The sequence below is a fragment of the Esox lucius genome, chromosome 20 (assembly GCF_011004845.1).
Source record: "Esox lucius isolate fEsoLuc1 chromosome 20, fEsoLuc1.pri, whole genome shotgun sequence".
Classification (NCBI taxonomy): Eukaryota; Metazoa; Chordata; class Actinopteri; order Esociformes; family Esocidae; genus Esox; species Esox lucius.
Genome location: NC_047588.1, coordinates 28,707,953 through 28,731,916, shown reverse-complemented (window position 1 = coordinate 28,731,916; position 23,964 = coordinate 28,707,953). Strand labels below are relative to the sequence as shown.

General features: G+C 41.1%; 1 protein-coding gene across 1 annotated transcript; it reads left to right on the top strand.

The window, feature by feature from the left end:
- The first annotated feature begins 14,176 nt into the window (after positions 1 to 14,176).
- Positions 14,177 to 23,930, top strand: gba (glucosidase, beta, acid). The gene is made up of 11 exons (XM_010884825.4): positions 14,177 to 14,544; positions 14,720 to 14,911; positions 15,152 to 15,298; positions 16,218 to 16,351; positions 16,706 to 16,878; positions 17,589 to 17,678; positions 19,363 to 19,510; positions 19,709 to 19,933; positions 20,730 to 20,893; positions 20,986 to 21,102; positions 23,299 to 23,930. The coding sequence occupies exons 1-11, from the start codon at positions 14,484 to 14,486 to the stop codon at positions 23,402 to 23,404; spliced, it is 1,557 nt and encodes a 518-aa protein (XP_010883127.2). The 5' UTR covers positions 14,177 to 14,483; the 3' UTR covers positions 23,405 to 23,930.
- Positions 23,931 to 23,964: the final 34 nt, after the last annotated feature.

The following is a 23,964-nucleotide window of genomic DNA, read 5'->3' as shown; positions in this document are numbered from 1 at the left end:
GGGTGTCTTCTTCATTGTCCTGTGACCAGGCTAGGCAAAAGCTAATTCTATTCACAATAGAAAACCACACTCAAATTGATCTTTGGCAGCACTGCCTAAGTAAGGTCATTTCATTTAAGAGCAACATTACTGGTTAGAGAATGTTTCAAATGCAGGTGTGCAATTCTGAATCTGTCTAATTATTAAGGGTATGGAGTGAGAATTATGTCCTGTGATTGTACTCTGTTCATTCTTCTCCACTAAGTTCTCCTTCTCCACAATAAATCCTTGTTGATATGAGGAATGCATTTTCTGAATTTTCCCAGTCTCCTCCCGTTTTGAACTTAGGAGGGCATGAGGTCCTGGCCCACATCTGCGGAGCACCTGGCTTGGGGGAGCACCATTGCTGTCCCTGTCCAGAGTCCTCCTGGTTGTGTCGCAGATCAATTTCAGCTGTCACTGTGCTGACATCTCCTCCTCCCCTGTGTTGTCCCTGTCCTTTTCCATCAGGTCATGCTTCCGACCTGGACTAGGTTTAAATAGACTCTAGACTCAGCCCAGACGCATTTATTAATTATTATAATTGTAATCTTAATCTTAATATGTTCACCTGGCACAGCCAGAAGAGGACTGGTCACCCCTCTGAGCCTGGGTCCTCTCTAGGTTTCTTCCTAAATTTTGGCATTCTTAGGGAGTTTTTCCTAGCCACTGAAATTCAACACTACTGTTGTTTGCTCCTTGGGGTTTAAGGCCAGGTGTTTTATAAAAGCAATTTGTGACATCTGCTGATGTAAAAAGGGCTTTCTAAATACATTTGATTGATTCACAACTTTGTCTTGAGACAGTTTTGTTAAGACAGATTTATATGCCAGTTCTAAAAACCGTCTCTTTAAGGACACCATTTTCACAGCCTACTATCTACATTTGTGCTCATTAGTGTGCATACCCCAGCAGAAATAGTAACATTCTGGCATTGATTTTGAAAAAATCTCTGATCATGCAAAAAATTTTTTATTTAAGGATAGTGATCATATGAACCATTTATTATCATATAGTTTGGCTCCTTTTTAAATTATAATGATAACAGAAATGACCCAATATGACTCTCATCAAAAGTTTACATACCCTTGAATGTTTGGCCTTTTCACACACAGGTGAAAATGGCAATTAAGGGTGAATTTTCCACACCTGTGGCTTTTTAATTGCAGTTAGTGTCTGTGTATAAATAATCAATGAGTTTGAATGGATTGAGCAGGCTAGATACTGAGCCATGGGGAGCAGAAAATAACTGTAAAAAGACCTGCGTAACAAGGTAATGGAACTTTATAAAGATGGAAAAGGATATAAAAAGATAACCAAAGCCATGCAAATGCCAGTCTGCATAGTTCAATAACTTATTAACCCTTTTGACGTGTACGATCACACTAGTGTGATCAGGCTAGAGTGGTCCCTGAAGCATACGATCACACTGGTGTGATTAGAACGTATTGTTTAGAACCTTATATATACAGTCTATGTTTAGAACGCGCCATTAGCACGCCTAGGTACAAGTAACGTAACAATGGCTGGTCAGACCGCGCTGTTATTTACTCACATTTAGCTCAAACATTGTTTATAACTTTATTTTCTGATTGTAATTGTTTCAAGACCACACTATGATATTAACCAGGTAGAAAGCATTCAAATCGGGACAAGAAGTGTTACTTATGTACCAACAGACAACACTAATACACAAAAACGAATGATATTAGCGACTGCTATAGAGCATCTTAACATTTCCTGGAAGAGCTGACAACCGATCAAAACTATTGTAAAAACCTTCTAGAAGTTACGTTACCCGTTGTGGGCGCGGCTATGCTTTTTATATAGTTTATTCATTTTAAACGCACTGAATTACTGGTCACACTTTGTTAGCTAGTGGTTAGCTGACGTTTGCTAGCGGTTAGCTGACGTTTGCTAGCGGTTAGCTGACGTTTGCTAGTTAGCTAAAGTTACACATCAACCAGCTTTTGCAGCTCTTTGAATTCGAGTCAACAAGAGAAGCTTGCAATGCAATATATGTAGTGTTCCTTACCTGGCAAGGTGACTGTTCAAATGCTGGAACTCTGAGTGAGTACTGAACTCACTCGCAAAAAAACTCATGCTGGGGGGTCGTTAAGGAATATTTTAAACTCACGCGTGAAATGGTTAAGAAGTGGAAAATTAAGGGATCTCTTGATACCAAGCCAAAGTCAGGTAGACCAAGAAAGATTTCAGCCAAAACTGCCAGAAGAATTATTCGGGATACAATGAAAAACCCACAGGTAACCTCAGGAGAAATACAGGCTGCTTTGGAAAAATATGGTGTGGTTGGATGAGCACAATACGACGATATTTGAATACAAATGAGCTGAATGGTCAAGTTGCCATAAAGAAGCCTTTACTGTGCCAATGCCACAAAAAAGTCTGGTTACAATATGCTTGACAACACCTTGACATGCCTCCCAGCCTATGGCACAGTGTAATTTGGAGTGACAAGACCAAAATGGATCTTTATGGTCACAACCATTAGCCAACAAGGCCTATAGCGAACAGAATACCATCCCCACTGTGATGCATGGTGGTGGCTCACTGATGTCTTGGGGGTGTGTGAGCTCTAAAGGCACAGGGAATCTTGTGGAAAAAGATGGCAAGATGAATGCAGCATGTTATCAGAAAATAGTGTCAGACAATCTGCGTTTCTTCTGCACGAAAGCTGTGCATGGGACGCTCTTTCCAGCAGGACAATGACCCTAAGCACAAGGCCAACTTGACCCTCCAGTGGTTACAGCAGAAAAATGTGAAGATTCTGGAGTGGCCATCACGGTCTCCTGACCTTAATATCACTCTGGGGAGATGACCTACAGCTGAATGTGAATCCCATGAGAAATATAAAAAAATTTACGCCTGCTCACTCATCTTTTCTTTACGAATGGTACATATATTATCAATTCTCCAAGGGTATGCAAACTTTTGAGCCCAACTGTATATAAAATCATTTCCTGTAGAAAAATAACGACAACTAGGGCATAATTAGGACAACACTGAGGGGAGTGCATTATAATTAGCTGAGAATCCAACATTGTTAAATATTGGCTAAATTGTTTGTCATAATTTCAGACTGCCAGTTTCAGGACATAGGACATACAGCTCCGGAAAAAATTAAGAGACTGCTGCACCTTTTTCTTTCCTTTCCAAAAAAGTCAAAAAGGAAGGCTTCTGTTCCTCACTCAAAACCTTCCTTTTCAACTTTTTTGTAAAGGAAAGAAAAAGGTGCAGTGGTCTTAACATTTTTTCACAGGTTTACCCCAACCTAAATGTATCTAATCCTGAACTGCCTTGTTCCGCTGCACATCAGCATAGATAATCCCTGTACATTACCATGTTATTGACATTCATTATTATTACCTAAATATATACAGAATATTCATTGTGTAAATAGTATGTCTTTTGTTTCTATTAGCCTTTTTTTAAACATATCATCATTGGAAAAGTAAGCATCTCACTGTCATTGTACACCTGTTCACCAACCATGTGACAAATACATTTAATTGAACTGTATACTGACAGGTTCTGATAACAGCCTATAGTCTAAAATGACAAAAGAGGCTGCCTTCTGCCAACAATATTAAGTTGCAAGGAAGAGCTGTAGGGGTAGTTCAGTGTCTTGTAAAGGAATGTGAAGGGGTGGGTGAGTGGATGTTGTGACAGGAAGGTGGGTGGTGGGTAGTGAAGGATGAATTAGGGCTTTGTGACTCACATATGCAGTGAAACCGGTAACGTTTGAAGACCAATAATTAGTGAAGCCTGACTCCAGGTGCGGATTTTGCAGACATGTAATATCTAATAGTGCATTGGCCAGTATTTTATCATGTTTGGTTGGACATTTCCTTATATATTTGTCTAAAGCTTCTATGTAGAATTTAGGTTACTTTATTTTGAGAGTCACAATTTCCATTTGTAGATGTTCTGTAGATACTAATACTATTGACAAAATGTCAAAAACTTTCAAGAAAGAATCTGTAGATAAGCATCCACTTGAAAGGGTTAGGTTTGGAATAAGGTTTAGGTCAGAGGTTAAGGTTAGGATAAAGGTTAAGGGTATGGTAAGGGCAAAGGTTAGTTGATAGTTAGTTGAAATGTTATTGATTGTCAGTAGATATTCTGTAGAGAATTTATAGACACACAATGCTAAAAGTCTTACCAGAATTCAGATACATTTTCATACATTTGTAGATGGTCTTATCGGAAGCTAATTCCACCATTGGGGTGCAAGGACAGAGAGGAGTTGTGACTGGACTGAGCAGAAGCTGCCCTTTTGTAAGTGTGCGATGGCCAAGACACCGGAATTACTAAATTACTTAAAATACTAAAAATGTTGTACAGCATAGTCACTACCTTGATGTTTGCAGAGAACCTCAGGGTGTGGTAGGGCTGAATAAAGGTTATTTCCTTAATGCACTGGGAGGGAGACACTGTGGCGATAAAACAGATAAAGCAGCTCTGTCTTGTCTAAGGTTGAAGTGGTAGGCTGACATTCCTGCAGAGATGTGTGTCACCACTGTTGAAGTCAACACTTCCCCGAGTTGGTTTGTTGGAAAGGAGAATAAAACACCAGGAGTCAGGTCAATTACCGTACCGCATATTCCGTTTATTACAAAAGCTTTTGGTGTCGCCGCACAATGTCTAAGGATCAACAGTCAAAACATCATTTTATACTTCAACTACGCCCAAAAGATAGAGGCGTTAAGTTAACAACGCAAGTGTGTCATTGGCCCAATCCCAGTTCTATTCCTTATAAGGATAACTGCAAGTATCCCCTTGCCCCCCTTGTGGGTTCTGTGTTGTCTGTCCGTCTATGTGTGTGTGCCTCTAACCTGTTTCCTGTTTCTCAAAAGACAGACATGCTAAATCTTTCTCTCCCCGGCAACCGCTTGAACAGGGTTTCCTATTCTCCTACTTGAACATTCAGTTTCAACACAGTTACAAACACTTAATATTTTGTTTCATTTCTTACAACAGTTCACTAACTTATACAATCAATACATCTACACCACCCTGGTGTCAGAACACGCAAAAGAGAAAAATAGTTGAGTTCTACACATACCAAAGAAGGGAAAGATCATGAAATGGATGTAAATGGAGAAGAAGGCTTAGGACCAGCCCTGGGGCACACCAGGAGTGATAAGGGCAAACTCAGGTAATTTCCACATCATCTGGTAGCAGGGATGGAATGGCAATCTGGAGCACTGGGAGTTTTCCCAGTGGGCACCTTGACAATTTGGGTCGATGCAATGCAAAATATAATTACCTAAGTGCTGTATGTCTGACTGGCCCGGGCAGGTGGGCTGCCGGCCCACAACCCTTCCCAGACGTGCAGCTTGTGAACAGGCAAGGCAACTGTTGTCCGAATGACACACACACACACCGCCCACTCCCACCTGGAAAAAGGGAACACATACGTGAGGATGCTTTTCATGGACTACAGCTCAGTATTCAACACTATTGTGCCTGCCAAGCTTGTTCCTAAGTTTGTTCCTAGAGTTTGAGAACGATACCACCATCCTGGGTCTCAACTCCAACAATGATGAGACCGCAAAGGAGGTAGGGGGTGCCAGGACAAAAACCTCTCAACGTCTGCAAGACTAAGGAGATGATCATGGACTTCAGGAAGTGGCAGAGTGGAGAAAGTCTCTGACCTTAGGTTCCTTGGTGTGTTCATCAAAGATGACCAAATATGATCAAAGGTGTTCAACAAAAACATCCCAGAAATGCGTATACAGGTGCTGGTCATGTAAAAAAAAGTTGATTTATTTCAGTAATTCCTTTCAAAAAGGGAAACTTGTGTAATGTATACATTCATTACAAACAGACTGATATATTTAAAATGTTTATTTCTTTTAATTGTGATGATTATTACTGACAACTAATGAAAATCCCAAATTCAGTATCTCTGAAAATGTGAATATTTCTTAAGACCAATACAAAAAAAATATTTTTAGAAATGTTGGCCAACTGAAAAGTATGAACACGAAAAGTATGAGCATGTACAGCACTCAATGCTTAGTTGGGGCTCCTTTTGCCTGAGTTACTGCAGCAATGCAGCGCGGCATGGAGTCGATCAGTCTGTGGCACTGCTCAGGTGTTATGAGAGCCCAGGTTGCTCTGATAGTGGCCTTCAGCTCTTCTGCATTGTTGGGTCTGGCGTATCGCATCTTCCTCTTCACAATACCATACCATACCAATTCTATAGGGTCAAGGTCAGGTGAGTTTGCTAGCCAATTAAGAACAGGGAACCCATCATCCTTTAACCAGGTACTGGCAGCTTTGGCACTGTGTGCAGGTGCCAAGTCCTGTTGAAAAATGAAATCTGCATCTCCATAAAGTTGATCAGCAGCAGGAAGCATGAAGTGCTCTAAAACTTCCTGGTACATGGCTGTGTTGACCTTGGACATCAGAAAACACAGGGGACCAACACCAGCAGATGACATGGCACCCCAAACCATCACTGACTATGGAAACCTTACACTGGACTTCAAGCAATGTGGATTCTGTGCCTCTCCTCTCTTCCTCCAGACTCTGGGACCTTGATTTCCAAAGGAAATGCAACATTTACTTTCATCAGAGAACATAACTTTGGACCACTCAGCAGCAGTCCAGTCCTTTTTGTCTTTAGCCCGGGCGAGACGCTTCTGACGCTGTGTCTTGTTCAAGAGTGGCTTGACACAAGGAATGCGACAGCTGAAACCCATGTCTTGCATAGGTCTGTGTGTGGTGGTTCTTGAAGCACTGACTCCAGCTGCAGTCCACTCTTTGTGAATCTCCCCCACATTTTTGAATGGGTTTTGTTTCACAATCCTCTCCAGGGTGCGGTTATCCCTATTGCTTGTACACTTTTTTTCTACCACATCTTTTCCTTCCCATCGCCTCTCTATTAATGTGCTTGGACACAGAGCTCTGTGAACAGCCAGCCTCTTTAGCAATGACCTTTTGTGTCTTGCCCTCCTTGTGCAAGGTGTCAATAGTCGTCTTTTGGACTGCTGTCAAGTCAGCAGTCTTCCACATGATTGTGTAGCCTACAGAACTAGACTGGGAGACCATTTAAAGGCCTTTGCAGGTTTTTTGGGTTAATTAGCTGATTAGAGTGTGGCACCAGGTGTCTTCAAAATTGAACCTTTTCACAATATTCAAATTTTCTGAGATACTGAATTTGGGGTTGTCAGTTATAATCGTCAAAATTAAAAGAAATAAACACTTGAAATATATCCGTCTGTGTGGAATGAATGTATACATTATACAAGTTTCACTTTTTGAATGGAATTACTGAAATAAATCTTTTTGATGATATTCTAATTATATGACCAGCACCTGTACTTCCTGTGGAGACATTAATGCCTGGTACGGCAGCTGCTCCACTGCTAATCACAAGGCCCTTCAGAGGGTGGTGAAGTCAGCGGACTGCATCATCGTTTGTCATCTCCTGTACGTGCAAGGCATCTGGCATTCGCCAGAGAATACCAGAATTGGCAGGTCCGCCATTGGCGCCCTGTTCCCTTCACTCAGCATGTGACAGACGTGAAAAAGTCTGGTGATGCTGTGGTTAACATTATGCTGCCTGCAACATCATCCAGTTTGGCTATGGATCAGTGATGGTGTAGGGAGGCATATCCATGGAGGGTTGCACAGACCTCCATTTGCTAGCTAACAGTACCCTGACTGCTGTTTGGTACCGGAATGAAATTCTCAGACCCATCGTCAGACCTTACCCTAGGTTCCACCTGGCGCAGAACCAGGGTTGGGTAGATTACTTTTTAAATGCAATCCGTTACAGTTACAAGTTACCTGTCCACATTTGTAATCAGTAACGTCACTTTTTGATTACTCAAACTCAGTAACGTAATCTGATTACTTTGAATTACTTTTAGATTACTTTCATATTAAGAGAAATTGGAAAACAAATAGGAATAGCCTATTACCAACTGAACACCTTTTGCGGGATCAATCAATGTTAGAGTTTACATAGCTGGCCAAAAACGGAATTCGCATACTGGAGTCTGATGATCTGCAACATTTACACAACCAATATTGTGAAAATGTTGCAGAAACCCCTGGCACGCGAATGCACGTTTGCAATCTTGAACACCAGCATAGAAATAAGATTTACCCACGCATACGTAACCTGCAATTATTATGGCCACCAGTGATGGACTTCCAAAATGCAGATTAAATTAACGTCAGGAGCCAATGATAACCAATGAACACAATTTTCAGGGATGCAAAGCAAGCAGAATCACATGGCCTACCTGTATTGACGGAGTTGATATGGCCGAGTCAAATAATCATCCTTTGGCAGAGTGCTTCCCAACACTGTTTTTCTCCTCAAATGACGTGGTAAATTCCATATAATGTTTTATCTTCAAGGCAGCGCCATGTTACAGCTATCTAACAAATAGATGCCTAATCTATTAAACATGCATTTGACAAATAAATCTTAACTTGAAAAAGATATCATTGTTCTGAGAATTATGCGTCGAGTAGATAACAAAATAACATTTTATGACTTGGCTAACATTAAGGAAGATATACTTAGTTCTTGCCAGCCATCCAACCAACCAAAACTTCTGTCACTTAACTGGTTATGCGCGTCCACGTTTGGCCGCATGATGGTCACATACACAACTGAGTCTCTCAATTCATTTTTTGGTTCAAATAACAATGTTTTTATAACATTAAAAAAAGTTAACTGAAACATACAATGTCATCATTATTTCACGCACTTATTCTTTTTCAGTTGAAGTAATACAAATGTAATCAAATTGTTTTTTTTAAGTGTCTGTAATCCGATTACAATATTTATGTTGGTAACGTAACGGAATACAATTTTTATGTACAGTTACTCCACAACTCTGTGCAGGACAATGCCCTGGCCTCATGTGGCTAGAGTGTGTAGGCAGTTCTTCGATGACGAAGGCATTGATGCCGTTGACTGACCCTCACGTTCCACAGACCTGAATACAATTGAGAACTTCTGGGACATTTTATATTGAGAACCTCTCATCAGGAGCATGCCCAGGTGTTGTCAGGAATGCATCCAGGCATGTGGGGGCCATACCCACTTGAGTCCAAGAGCGACTGGTCATTAGGGGCAGGTGGGGCAGCAGCCCCAACAAAATTATTTTTATTTCTCGAAGATTACTTCCTATAATTTATTATCTATGAATATATCTTTCTAAATTGCATATCATTTATGTTAGGATTTTATTTCATGTTCATTGGTCCCTGCCTTGCTGCTTCAGACTGCTTTCTGCCAATTCGAGCTCGCAGTAGTAGGCCATAGGCTAAGCATGAATGTGGGGCTTGCCCCTCTCTCACAATGCAATGTACATTGTACGAGTGAAAATATTAATATGCATGTTCAGAATGTTAGTGTGATCAATGTCTGTCTGGCGCCAACATTAGTCGGCAAGAAGAGCGAGGAGGGTAGATTATCTTAGCTAGTCGGTTAGCTTCACAAACGCCAGATAACTTGAGAAAATGAATGAAGTGGATTTCGTACTCGAGCACCGGTTTGAAACCCTTCATTTGGAGGAGAAACTTGAAGTAAAGCTACTTGGTGCCCATCAGCCACAGGATATTGTCATCACTCAAACTGCTGGTAAAAGTAACCGCGGGTTAAATGTGGAATGGTTTTTGAAGAAAAAGTGACTAATGGTTAGTTTACAAAAGAAGGCACTCTTCTGTTTTCCATGTGTGAGGGCGATTCGAGACTTCAGAGGCACTATGACGCTCAGTCCATCTTCAAAGGGACATCTAGCACTGTACAAAACGAACTGTTAGACTGTATGTATGAAGTGTACAGGGAGCAGATAGCCAAGCAAGTGGACGAGGCATAATTTGTTGCCATACAGGCAGATCAGACAACTGATGTCTCCTGTAAATCACAGATGGTGGTTGTGTTGCGATACAATACAGTGACAGAGAGCTTTTTGGAGTTTGTGGAAGTCAAAGATAAAACTGGACTCAGCCTCTCTAATGGCATCAAGGGTGTGCTGGAACCACTGAAGCTGGGAGAAAAGCTGATCGCTCAGACTGATGGTGGTGCGGCTGTAATGAGTGGAAACGTCCAAGGGGTACAGACTCTAATGAAAGAGACATACCCCTTGTTCACGAGCCAGGCCAACGAGTAATCAACACCGCGCCGGTGATGAAGGAGGCATGCGACACAGTCATCTCCCAGGTGGAGCAGAGGTTTTCACAAAGTACCACCTGATCACTGCCCAGCTGGTTGACAGCTCGCTCTTCCCACAATTTGTCCTGTCATTCCCTACATCTGAGCTTGACTGTGCGGTGAAACTATGGCCTCTAGGAAACGAGGAAAAGTTGAAGTCTGAGCTGACCACTCTGTACCGCCACACTGAGCTTCACACTGGTAAGACGGCCCTGTCTCTGTTAAGATCCATCCATGAGAACAACCTAGAGGAGGAGGCTTTTGCTGAGAACATCACTATGCTGAAAATTATCATAACAACACCTATGACGACATCAGTCAGAGTCAGAGAGGAGCTTTTCCACCTTGAAGAGGGTAAAAACCTTCACTCCCAATACCATGGGACAGCTGCGACCCAACTCATTGGCCATGTTGTCCATCGAAAGCCAGATGATTCTGCAGCTACATGACTTAATTCCAAAACCATCTAAAAGTTTGCCCAGAGAAAGAACCGCAGTGCTACCTTTCTCTTCAAGTGGGCACAACAAATACATTCTCTTATAAGCTTCCCACACCTCAAAATATTTAAATGAACCAGAAACCCCAAGCACTCGCTACTGGTTAAAAATTCAAAATGGTAATGCATTCTGTCGGGTGGAATTAGAGAACCAACAATGCAACATAATTTACAGAATGCATTTTGTTTTAGACAATACCTTAATTTGATGGTAGAAATAACTGATATAAGAGCTTTGGATAAAACTGTTTTCTTCCTTTTGTCCATGTTAATATTTGCCTTTATACAGGTTTGACAACATCATTTCTTGGAGCATTCCAGGCGGCCCCAAAAAGATGAGGATGATTCACAACCTTTGTTTGTTCTCTGATAACAGAAACAATACCAGATTTTTCTAGACCGTGGAAAATAAAATACAGCCTTATAGAAATCCAAGAAGAAAAGTGGCCAGATGGATGACAGAGTGTAAGATGTCTCCATTAAAGTTTTCTAACAGGCAAACCCAACAGACCCAACTGCGACTCCCAAAATGACATAATTCATTGAAAAACAGGAAGTTCTGATCTATTTAGTAAAATAAATAAGGCTTTTCATTTTACATTTTGTCTTAATGCCCAGGCATCAAGAGACATTATAGATAAAGATGTAGACCCATTAAGCGAAGGAGAAGTTATTTACAGTGACTCAGTTTTGTAAAAATATTGGTGTTGTGGATAAGCCGTAGATACCGAGCAGCAATAACAAACACCCTGAATTTAAATGGAAGATTAGATTCTGAAGTCTCATCACTTTTGGTGTTCAATTCTAGACGTCTTGTTGAATTGCAACCGTAATACTGGACATGTTGGCAAGCTTTCAAATATATTACTGGGTATGAAGAAGAGTAAAATACAAATACAACCCTTATCTCCATCTGGCTTTCCCTTATAAACTTGTACAGCCTGATGGGACATCCGCCTCTAAGAATATGAGGGATCCATAAGAATCTTTATGGACTGTGTGGGAAGAATGTGACTTATCTACAGTGGATATAAAAAGTCTATACACTCCTGTTCTTGTGATGTAAAAGAATGAGACAAAGAGAAATCATGTCAGAACTTTTTCCACCTTTAATGTGACCTATAATGTGAACAATTCATTTGAAAAATGAACTGAAATCTTTGGGGGAAAAAAGAAACTCACAATAACCTGGTTGCATAAGTGTGCACACCCTTAAACTAATACCTTTTGAAGCATCTTTTGAATTTATAACAACACTCAGTCTTTTTGGGTAGGAGTCTGTTAACATGGCACATCTTGACCTGGCAATAATTGCCCACTCTTCTTTGCAAAAGCGCTCCAAATCTGTCAGAAATGAGGACATCTCCAGTGCACAGCACTCTTCAGATCACCCCACAGATGTTCAATTGGATTCAAGTCTGGGCTCTGGCTGGGCCATTCCAAAACGTTAATCTTCTTCTGGTGAAGCCAAGCTTTTGTGGATTTGGATGTGTGCTTTGTCGTACTAAAAGGTGAACATCCTCTTCATCCTCAGCTTTCTAACGGACGCCTGAAGGTTTTGAAAGTTAGATATTTTCTCCACTTGATGATGACTGTCTTCACTATGTTCCATGGTATATCTAATGCTTTGGAAATTATTTTGTAACCTTCTCCTGACTGATATCTTTCAACAATGAGATCCCTCTGATGCTTTGGAAGCTCTCTGCGGACCATGGCTTTTGCTCTGAGATGCATGAGATTAATCAGAGTCACTTTAAACGATGGCAGGTGTGTAATGGCTTCTATTTAACATGAGTTTGAATGTGATTGGCTTATTCTAAACACAGCCACATCCCCAGTTATAAGTGGGTGTGCACACCTTAATCTATCAATATCTATGTAAAATTCCATGACAACTGGCACTGTGTATGTGTGTTTCTGAGGGGTGTATACACACCCACACCCATACACACAGAGAAAATCTAGGTAGGAGGAAGATAGCAAAACATTTTTGTTTCATTTTTACCATGTTTACTTGTTTTCACCTGTTTTATTACCCTCAGGTCCAGTGGACCTGAACATCACATCTAGTTCACATTTAATATAAATGTGTAGGGAGCACAGTGTGCACTTAATAAAACATTTTTATTTTACATGTTCCTCACATAAAACGCAAAGGAGACTCGGGTTGAAAAAAATATTTATTGTATAATTCTTCTTTTAGTAAACACTGAAAACGGGTCCCACAGACCCAAACCCCACACAAGCGTTAATAGGAACTAGCCACATTTCAACATTTACAAGATTATATTGTATTTTAAACAAGTAAGACTTAGATTCTGACTAGTCAGACCCAAATTATATTATGTGCAAGTAAATGTTTACTAATTGATAGTGATGACTGGTAAAAATTATACAACCCTGTTTCCAAGAAAGAGGGGACACTGCGTAAAATGCAAATAAAAACAGAATCCAATGATGTGCAAATCATGTAATCCCTATATTTAATAAAACATTGTACAAACACAACAGATCAAATGTTGAACCATAGAAATGTTCTTTTTTTTTTTTTTTTTTTAATACATGCCCATTTTGAATTTGATCCCAGCAACACCTTTCAAAAAAGTTGGGACAGAGGCAACAAAAGACTGGAAAAGTTGTGTAATACAAAAAAAGAAACACACAACATCCAGCCCGCTGTAGGTAATAAAGATTCAGAAGAAGTAAAAAATAACTCACCAGCCCATTCTTATGCATCTGAATTGAAATTATTTAAACATTATGTTTGAATTTTTGCCCTTTATGGCCTTCAAATCATTTATGGTTAAAAAATTACAAAAACAATGTGGCACTCCTTTCAAAATCCTGATGTGGCCCCTGAGCCAATAAGTTTGCCCTCCCTTGAACTAGTCAGAGGTGTAAATTTGATGTCTGAACTGCAGTGCCCCATAGTGTTCAATGGAAATATTGATGAGTAAAACGGAATAGCGACTAACAATCGACTTTTACTATTAAATAAATAAAATAGTAACAATTGGAATCGTCACTAGTAACTGAACAGTACATTTTAGTAGCTTTTAAATAATTGCTAATACACTACAGAGAGCGTTTAACTCCAAAGCGTTTAACACCCAAACCAGTGACGTACACAAACACTTGTCATATGACTATAGAGATATATTTTAAGCGCTTCGAGATCGAAAACATTATATCAACAATCTTAGCAGTGCATTTTAGTGCAAGGTGCACGAACCTAACTTTAGCTCGTGGAAAAGAATATATATCAATAATATTTTCCAATATATGAAATATATAAACTTGTAATTACGTATTTTCGTACAAAATGTGCAGTTTATCAATTTCCTGGCTTGCTGCAAGGGATAGCGTGACGATTTGCTTAGCAACTGTAAGGCGCAGCATGACAACATTAACGTGATTGGTCACCATTCTGGCTGGTGCGTTACACGTTCCTCTATTCATTGACCATGGTGTTTCAAGTCTCCTACTTTCTTCGATAGCTCTGCTACAATTTTGGAAAACCCGGATATAGCTGAGAATTCAATCAGTGAGCTATGCGAATCACAAATCCGTTGTGCACTAAATTACATGGCATGAGACATATCCTGGTGAAAACTAGGTAGGAAGAACGACCCTATTCTGCTGCGCACTAGTGTTGAGACTTACGGATCTACCCTATCTAAACCGAGAGAGAGAGCATGTTAGGCTAAATGACTACTTCACAGTACCGCTCAAGTTTGTGCTGATTTTTGTTGTCTAGATAGAATGGCCATATCACTGTCAACAGCATTCACGCTGTTCATTGGATTAGCAGCACTATCCAAAGGTATGTAAGACAACGTTCACGTGGGCATTAGATACAGAAGACACCATGTTTATAACTACTTTATAACACAAGTCCTACATTATTTAAATCTTAATATTTATAATTGTCTCTCCCCAGGCAGTACTGAGTGTATGTTTTCTCTCTAGTCAGTGATGAATGTGTGTTCTCTCCCCAGGCAGTGATGAGTGTGTCGCCCGTGACTTTGGCCATGGCTCTGTGGTGTGTGAGTGTAACTCCACCCACTGTGACAGTATTGGTTCAGACACACTACCTCCACTGGGTCAGTTTGTGTCCTTCACCAGCAGTAAGGCTGGCAGGAGACTGCACAGAGGACAGGGATGGGTACAGAAGGGCAGCACTGGATTAGGTGAGAATAACCTGAGCTGAAGGTTTATCCACACAAACCCATTTCAACACTTCACTTGATTATTTTACCAGATTTTCTTGAATAAGGATTATTAGAACTGATTTGGGACAAATGCCTGCATTTACAGTGGCCCTCCTAGACCGGCACTGACCTCCCTCTATCTTTCCCTCCCTCTATCTTTCCCTTTATCTCTCCCTCCCTCTCTCTCTCTTCCTCTATCTCTCCCTCTCTCAATCCCAGCGCTCAGGCTGACCATCATTCCGTATCAGAAGTACCAGAGAATCAGGGGGTTTGGAGGAGCCATGACAGACTCAGCGGCCATCAACATCCTCTCTCTTTCCCCCAGAACACAGGACCAGCTACTACGACAGTACTTTTCTACCCAGGGTGAGAGTCATTGCTAGAATTGTAAGATTGTTCATTAAAAAGTAAGATAGTTCATTTATATTTTAGTCATTTAGCAGACACTCTAATCCAGAGTACTTACAGTAAGTGGATATATTTTAAAAGAGTTAGGTGAAACAACCTCCCAGTTTAGTAGTAAGTGCATTCTTATCAAAGGTCAGTGCTGGAAAGATCATACAAATAATAAACATAAAACATTTTTTAAAAAGACAACAGACAGAGGTGGTGGCAGTGGAACTATTTAAAGTACTCTTTGAAACGGTGAGTTTTCAAAAGAATGTGAAGACGGGTAGAGACTCTGCTATCCTAGCTTCGAAAGGAAACTGCTTCCACCATTGAGGTGCCGGAACATAGAAAAGGCTAGTCTGCATGGATAGGGAACTGCCCTGAAGGGAGAGGATGGCTAAGAGCCCAGAGTTGCCAGAACCAAGAGGTCGGGAAGGGATGTAGGGTTTAAGCATTGCCAGAAGGTAGATTGCTTCTTGGGCAAGAACCATACCCTTGAAGGGATTTGAGCTTCAACTGGAAGCTAGTGGAGAGTGAGCAAAAGTGAGGAGACATAGGAGAACTTGGGGAGGTTGAACACCAGTCAGCCTGCAGCTCTCTGAATGAGTCTAATGCAGAGATTTTGCAGTGATAGGAAAGACCATTAGAGAATTTGACAGTGTATTGTGAGAAGAGGGCCACGCCCTGCCAGGTAGGAAGCAATCCAATAATAATCAGAGCCTGAGATGACCAAATCAGAATGGGTGGAAAGTAAGAAGCTGTGGTTCACAGTGTCAAGGAGGATGATAACAGAGGAGAGAGTGCTAGCTTGGGTTCATTCCATTCAAATTGGACGACGCCTGGTAAAAAATAAAGGGCGAACACGTAATCAAGGAGTCTGTATAATGTATCCCAGGTATTGGTTACAGTGTTGTGCGGGTCCCCATGGCCAGCTGTGACTTCTCCACCCGCCTGTACACCTACGCTGACTCGGCTGGAGACTACGACCTGGGCAACTTCACCTTAGCACCAGAGGACACTAAGATGAAGGTGTCTTGTCTTATTCTTTTTGTTGGGTAGAATTCTATACCAAATCCTCTACTCCCTCCTCTCACCAGAAAACCGAGAAGACGTCAAGTGATGGCTTTGCTATAGAAAATACCCGTAATACAGAATAGTTTGGAAATCTGCCACAGCCTCTGAATATAATTTGATATATGACTTGCTCAAACATCTTAGTTTAAGTTTAATCCTTTATTTTTGGATCCACCAGGGGCTAGCAAACCCAATTAATAAAATGTACGATTAGAATTAAACCGTTATTTTCCAGGGCTTTCAATCCTTTGACTTCTTAGATGTTATACAGAAGTATGTAGTTTCCTTCAGTTTTTGCTCCATTCCCAGATCCCTTTGCTGCAGCGAGCCCAAGCCCTGTCGCCCCGTCCCCTGTCTCTGCTGGCTAGTGCCTGGAGCGCTCCAGCATGGTTGAAGACCAACGATGCTCTCACTGGAAAGGGCTGTCTAAAGGGGAAGCCTGGTGGCAAGGAGCACAAGACCTGGGCTAAATACTACATCAGGTAACACATATACCTGAACCTGGGTTTAATAATATATCAGGTAAAACATATATACCTAAACCTGGATTTAATACTAAATCAGGTAACACATATATACCTAAACCTGGGCTAAATACTACATCAGGTAACACATATACCTGAACCTGGGTTTAATAATATATCAGGTAAAACATATATACCTAAACCTGGATTTAATACTACATCAGGTAACACATATATACCTAAACCTGGGCTAAATACTACATCAGGTAACACATACCTGAACCTGGGTTTAATAATATATCAGGTAAAACATATATACCTAAACCTGAATTTAATACTAAATCAGGTAACACATATATACCTAAACCTGGGCTAAATACTTTGTCAGGTAACACATATATATCTAAACCTGGGCTTAATACTACATCAGGTAACACAGATATACCTAAACCTGGGCTAAATACTACATCAGGTAACGCATATATACCTAAACCTGGGCTTAATACAACATCAGGTAACACAAATATATCTAAACCTGTGCTTAATACTAGCCAGTGAGCAAAATAATTTGAAATATCTCTTTCTTGTCTCATTTTAAACAAAGTCTTGTCCTCAAAAGTTAATGTATGTCAGGTAGCATTCAGTAACACACGTAAAACTGGGCACATGAACCTCACCCACATAGAGGAACCAGATTTATCACACGTGCATTTTCTTTTTTCTCTCAGGTTCCTGGAGGAGTATGCCAAACACAACCTGTCATTCTGGGCCATGACCACAGGGAATGAGCCCTCTGCTGGTCTTTTGTCCAACTACAGGTCCCGCCTCACTTTATATGTTACTGTACATGTGTAGTTAAGGCAGGAACATACAGTGGGGAGAACAAGTATTTGATACACTGCTGATTTTGCAGGTTTTCCTACTTAAAAAGCATGTAGAGGTCTGTCATTTTTATCATAGGTACACTTCAACTGTGAGACACGGAATCTAAAACAAAAATCCAGAAAATCATATTGTATGATTTTTAAATAATAGATTTTCATTTTATTGCATGACATAAGTATTCGATCACCTAGCAACCAGTAAGAATTCCGGCTCTCACTGACCTGTTAGTTTTTCTTTAAGAAGCCCTCCTGTTCTCTACTCATTACCTGTATTAACTGCACCTGTTTGAACTCGTTACCTTTATAAAAGACACCTGTCCACACACTCAATCAAACAGACTCCAACCTCTGCACAATGGCCAAGACCAGAGAGCTGTGTAAGGATATCAGGGATAAAATTGTAGACCTGCACAAGGCTGGGATGGGCTACAGGACAATAGGCAAGCAGCTTGGTGAGAAGGCAACAACTGTTGGCACAATTATTAGAAAAATTGAAGAAATTCAAGATGATGGTCAATCTCCCTCTGTCTGGGGCTCCATGCAAGATCTCACCTCGTGGGTCATCAATGATCATGAGGAAGGTGAGGGATCAGCCCAGAAATACATGGCAGGACCTGGTCAATGACCTGAATTGAGCTGGGACCACAGTCTCAAAGAAAACCATTAGTATCACACTACGCCGTCATGGATTAAAATCCTGAAGCGCATGCAAGGTCCCTCTGCTCAAGCCAGCACATGTCCAGGCTCTTCTGAAGTTTGCCAATGACCATCTGGATGATCCAGAGGAAGAATGGGAGAAGGTCATGTAGTGTAATGAGACAAAAATAGAGCTTTTTGGTCTAAACTCCACTCTCTGTGTTTGGAGGAAGAAGGATGAGTACAACCCCAAGAACATTCCAACCGTGAAGCATGGATGTGGAAACATCATTCTTTGGGGATGCTTTTCTGCAAAGGGGACAGGACGACTGCACCGTATTGAGGGGAGGATGGATGGGGCCATGTATCACGAGATCTTGGCCAACAACCTCCTTCCCTCAGTAAGAGCATTGAAGATGGGTCATGGCTGGGTCTTCCAGCATGACAACGAGCCAAAACACACAGCCAAGGCAACTAAGGAGTGGCTCCGTAAGTAGCATCTCAAGGTCCTGGAGTGGCCTAGCCAGTCTCCTGACCTGAACCCAATAGAAAATCTTTGGCGGGAGCTGAAAGTCTGTATTGCCCAGCGACAGCCCCGAAACCTGAAGGATCTGGAGAAGGTCTGTATGGAGGAGTGGGCCAAAATCCCTGCTGCAGTGTGTGCAAACCTGGTCAAGAACTACAGGAAATGTATGATCTCTGTAATTGCAAACAAAGGTTTCTGTACCAAATATTAAGTTCTGCTTTTCTGATGTATCAAATACTTATGTCATGCAATAGAATGCAAATTAATTACTTAAAAATCATACAATGTGATTTTCTGGAGTATTGTTTTAGATTCCGTCACTCGCAGTTGAAGATTACCTATGATAAAAATTACAGACTTCTACATGCTTTGTAAGTGGGAAACACTGCCAATTTTGCAGGTTATCAAATACTTAGTTGGAGAGTTTGTACATGCTGTAATGTGTTCCCTGTTCAGTTTCCAGGCGCTGGGCTTTACAGCAGAGGAACAAAGGGATTGGGTGGGCCTGGACCTGGGCCCCGCCCTGCACACCTCCTCACACCCCCAGACACACCTCCTCATTCTAGACGACAATAGACTGCTACTGCCACACTGGGCTAAAGTGGTGAGAGGAGAAACTGGCATTGAGTGATGGTGGGGGGTGTTTAAATGAATAAAATATCCAACATTTAAATGGGTGGGGTAACTAAATGTCAGGGACAGTAGATGGAGTCAACAATAGGATGGAGGCAAACGTGGGGGGGATATTCAATGTGAGTAAAAGATTTGTGCACATGGTAAACAACTCATCTTCTTCACCCAGGTCCTCAGCGATGTGCATGCAGGCAGGTATGTCCATGGTGTTGGAGTCCACTGGTACCTGAATAACCTGGTTCCTGCAGAGATTTCACTGGGCACCACCCACCATCTATACCCAGAGTACTACCTGTTTGGCACGGAGGCGTGCGCTGGCTGGAGCGCTACAGACAGAGGGGTGAAGTTGGGCAGCTGGGAGAGGGCTGAGCAATATGCACATAACATCATCGAGGTGAGAGTCCTTCAGTTCAATCCCACAGTCCTGTTAGATCATATGACACCAGCAGAGTCAAGTTGTTGCATGCACAAAATAACATTACTGTTGTGAATAGTTCTATTAATACATTTATCTGGATTTAATTGTTTGAACATTTTACAGAAACATTGAGTGTTGGGGAAGCTTATTTGATCCTTCAGATTTCAAACTTTCAGTATTTGAGTGAGAAAGGCATTTTCAAAAAGGGGAGAGAAACTTTGAATGCAATGTTGCTGTAATTTAGCTTACTTCCATAAAGTGTTTATACAGTGCCAGATTTATCTACCTTTTGGGGGTCCTCTTCCCCTATTGGTCGGGGCCCCCTAGCATTCTAATGCCCCAATAGCAGTTTTACTACAGTGTTTGTAAACATAAATGTAAATGAACAACATAGCCTTTTATTGATTGCTGTCTGTAACCTTGTCTGACAGATAATCTATTTGTAGACAAAGAACAGTGAAAATGGTGTTGTGTAGGTGTCTGAGCACTTCATGTCAGGTTTTGAAGCACTTCAAGAGAACAAAAGCGCTGTTTTGTTCTCTTGAAGCAAGGGCAAGTTAGAACTGGTGCTGTTGTTCTGTCTGTGCTGCCTTTCTCTTTCAAAATACTCTACAGGACTGAAACCAAATTCCCTTACCATTATTTTGCCTGAGAATACAGTCCCTCCCCTGAGAATCACAAGGATTTGTTATGCTGACGCAATGTCAGGTTAGACAACCACACAAACGAAACACAAAACAAGTGCCTTTATCTGCTGTCCTGTCTGCTGTAGGACCTGAATCACTATGTAGTGGGCTGGACTGACTGGAACCTGGCTCTGGACCAAGGAGGAGGGCCCAACTGGGTGAAGAACTTTGTAGACAGCACCATCATTGTAGACCAAAGCCGAGACCACTTCTACAAGCAGCCCACTTTCTACAGCATGGCTCATTTCAGGTACTACCAGGCCTGCTGTCACACCTGGACAGCTCAGAGGTTGTCAGATTCAACTCTTCTAACTGAAAAGTAAAACAAACTGTGCTCCACAGTAAGTTCTTGTGGGAAGGGTCTCAGAGAGTGGGCGTGTCCTTCAGTCAGAAGACAAAACTAGAGAGCTCTGCTTTTGTCAGGCATGACGGATCAGTGGTTCTCATCATCCTCAACAGGTGAGCGTGTTTGTGTGTTGATTAGGGCTGAAACTAACAACTATTTAGATTATTTATTATTCTGTTGATCACTACATACAGTGGATATAAAGTCTTCACACCCCTGTTAAAATGCCAGGTTCTTGTGATGTAAAAGAATGAGACAAAGATAAATCATGTCAGAACTTTTTCCACCTTTAATGTGACCTATAACATGAACAATTCATTTGAAAAACTAACTGAAATCTTTGAAAAAAAAAAAAGAAACTCACAATAACCTGGTTGCATAAGTGTGCACACCCTTAAACTAATACCTTTTGAAGCATCTTTTGAATTTATAACAACACTCAGTCTTTTTGGGTAGGAGTCTGTTAACATGGCACATCTTGACCTGGCAATAATTGCCCACTCTTCTTTGCAAAAGCGCTCCAAATCTGTCAGAAATGAGGACATCTCCTGTGCACAGCACTCTTCAGATCACCTCACAGATGTTCAATTGGATTCAGGTCTGGGCTCTGGCTGGGCCATTCCAAAACGTTAATCTTCTTCTGGTGAAGCCATGCTTTTGTGGATTTGGAAGTGTGCTTTGGGTGATTGTCATGCTGAAAGGTGAAATTCCTTTTCATCTTCAGCTTTCTAACGGACGCCTGAAGGTTTTATGCCACAATTGCCTGCTATTTGGAACTGTTCCTAATTCCCTTCACCCTGACTAAGGCCCCAGTTCCAGCTGAAGAAAAACAGCCCCAAAGCATGATGTTGCCACCACCATGCTTCACTGTGGCTATGATGTTCTTTGGGTGAGGTGCAGTGTGGTATTTGCGCCAAACATACCTTTTGGGATTATGGCCAAAAGTTCAACCTTGGTTTCATCAGACCATAACAAATCTTTCCACATGCTTTTGTGGGACTTGATGTTTGTTTTCACAAACTTCAGCCCATTCATATGAAGAATACAGGAGATTGTCACATCTAGCACACAGCCAGTACTTGCCAGAAATTCCTGCAGTTCCTTTAATGTTGCCTTAGGCCTTTTGGAAGCCTCCCAGTCATCTTTTCATCAATTTTGGAGGGATGTCCAGTTCTTGGTAATGTCTCTGTTGTGCCACTTGATGATGACTGTCTTCACTGTGTTCCATGGCATATCTAATGCTTTGGAAATTATTTTGTACCCTTCTCCCGAATTATATCTTTCACCAATGAGATCCCTTTGATGTTTTCGAAGCTCTCTGTGGACCATGGCTTTTGCTCTGAGATACAACTATGAAAATGGCAGGAAAATCCTACAAAAACAGCTGAACGTTATTTGTGATTAATCAGTCACTTTAAATGATTTCTATTTAACATGAGTTTGAATGTGATTGGTTTGGTTTATTCTGAACACAGCCACATCCCCAATTATAAGAGGGTGTGCACACTTATGCAACCAGATTATTGTTTTTCTTTTTTCTCAAAGATTTCAGTTTGTTTTTCAATTGAATTTGTCACATTATAGGTCACATTAAAAGTGGAAACATATTTTTGTCTCACTCTTTTACATCACAAAAACCTGGCATTTTCACAGGGTGGGGTAGACTTTTTATATCCACAGTTGATAAATTGGAATGAGTGTTTTATTTCAAATAAAGTTGAGTGTTTTTCTTATCCTTTCATAATGCCTTCCTTAAAACAACCGTAGGCAGTAGTTATAAAACAAATAAGAGCTATGTGCAAAAACTAAAGGGTTATGAATATATCATTTTCAAGACTGTTGGAAAAGCATTCCAGGGTATCCTGAAGCTGGTTGAGACTTTTGACTGGTACTGTAAATTGTAATGCATTTAAATGCCTCAATGTTTCTGTTGAGTCATTTCAATTTGAAACTAATGGATTAATTCATCGTAACGTTGTGAATGGTTAGCTAGCTGCAGCCACTCAACTATACACAAACCCAACATGCTCAAGTAGATCACCGGTTTGTTGGTGACGTTAACGTTAAGTGGTCACATACTTTTTAGGTTTTTGGTCGTACGCGACTTCTCTCCGGTGTAGACTCCCCCATCATTCAAAATGTTTTTTTTCTGTTGGTCTCGTGTCGACCCAACTAATCGATAATGACATTCGTTGGCAACAATTTTTATCGATTCGTTGTTGTAGCCCTAGTGTTGATGCTGGATATCTGTGGTTGTGTGTTGATATGTTAGCTTGACGTGTGTGTGTGTGTGTGTGTTTGTGTTGCAGATCATTATCAGAGGTCCAGTTTGAGGTGTGGGATCCTGTGGTGGGTTTCATCTCCTCTAGTGCTCCGGCCCAGTCCCTGCTCACACTGGCTTGGAACACACACTAATCAGACACACAGGTTTAAAACAAACCGATCACACACACTGGCTTGGAACACACATGGGTTTAAAACAAACTGGTCACACAGTTGCTTGAAACATGCACTGCTTACATGCTCAATCACTGAACAAGCTCTAAAAGGCACATGGTTAAATTGGCCTAGGTTTGATTCATATAAATTCTTGAATAGACATTATGGACATTTTGCTATGTTTGGTTTGGTTTGAAGTTGAAGTAATGATGACATTTTTACAGGCCAGCAAATGCATTTTGAAATAAAAATCAAACCTTTTGCTCAACTGGACAGTGAATACAGCACTGTCTCCCTATCGATAGTGTACAACAGCAGACTCTGTGCTCTGTTTTTTTGTGTATCAGAAGAAAGTGTGGTTTAGCCAATATAGAAATGACTGTGTTCCAATGTGTGTAGAGCATGTGATGATTTGCCTTGATCCATAACTCTGGGAAAAGCTGTGGAGGTATGAGTGAGTAGTGTAATAAAAGCAGGCTGAGGGCATCCTCAGCAGATGTTACTGCTTGAGAAGGGTCTAAGAACTGTACAGAAAT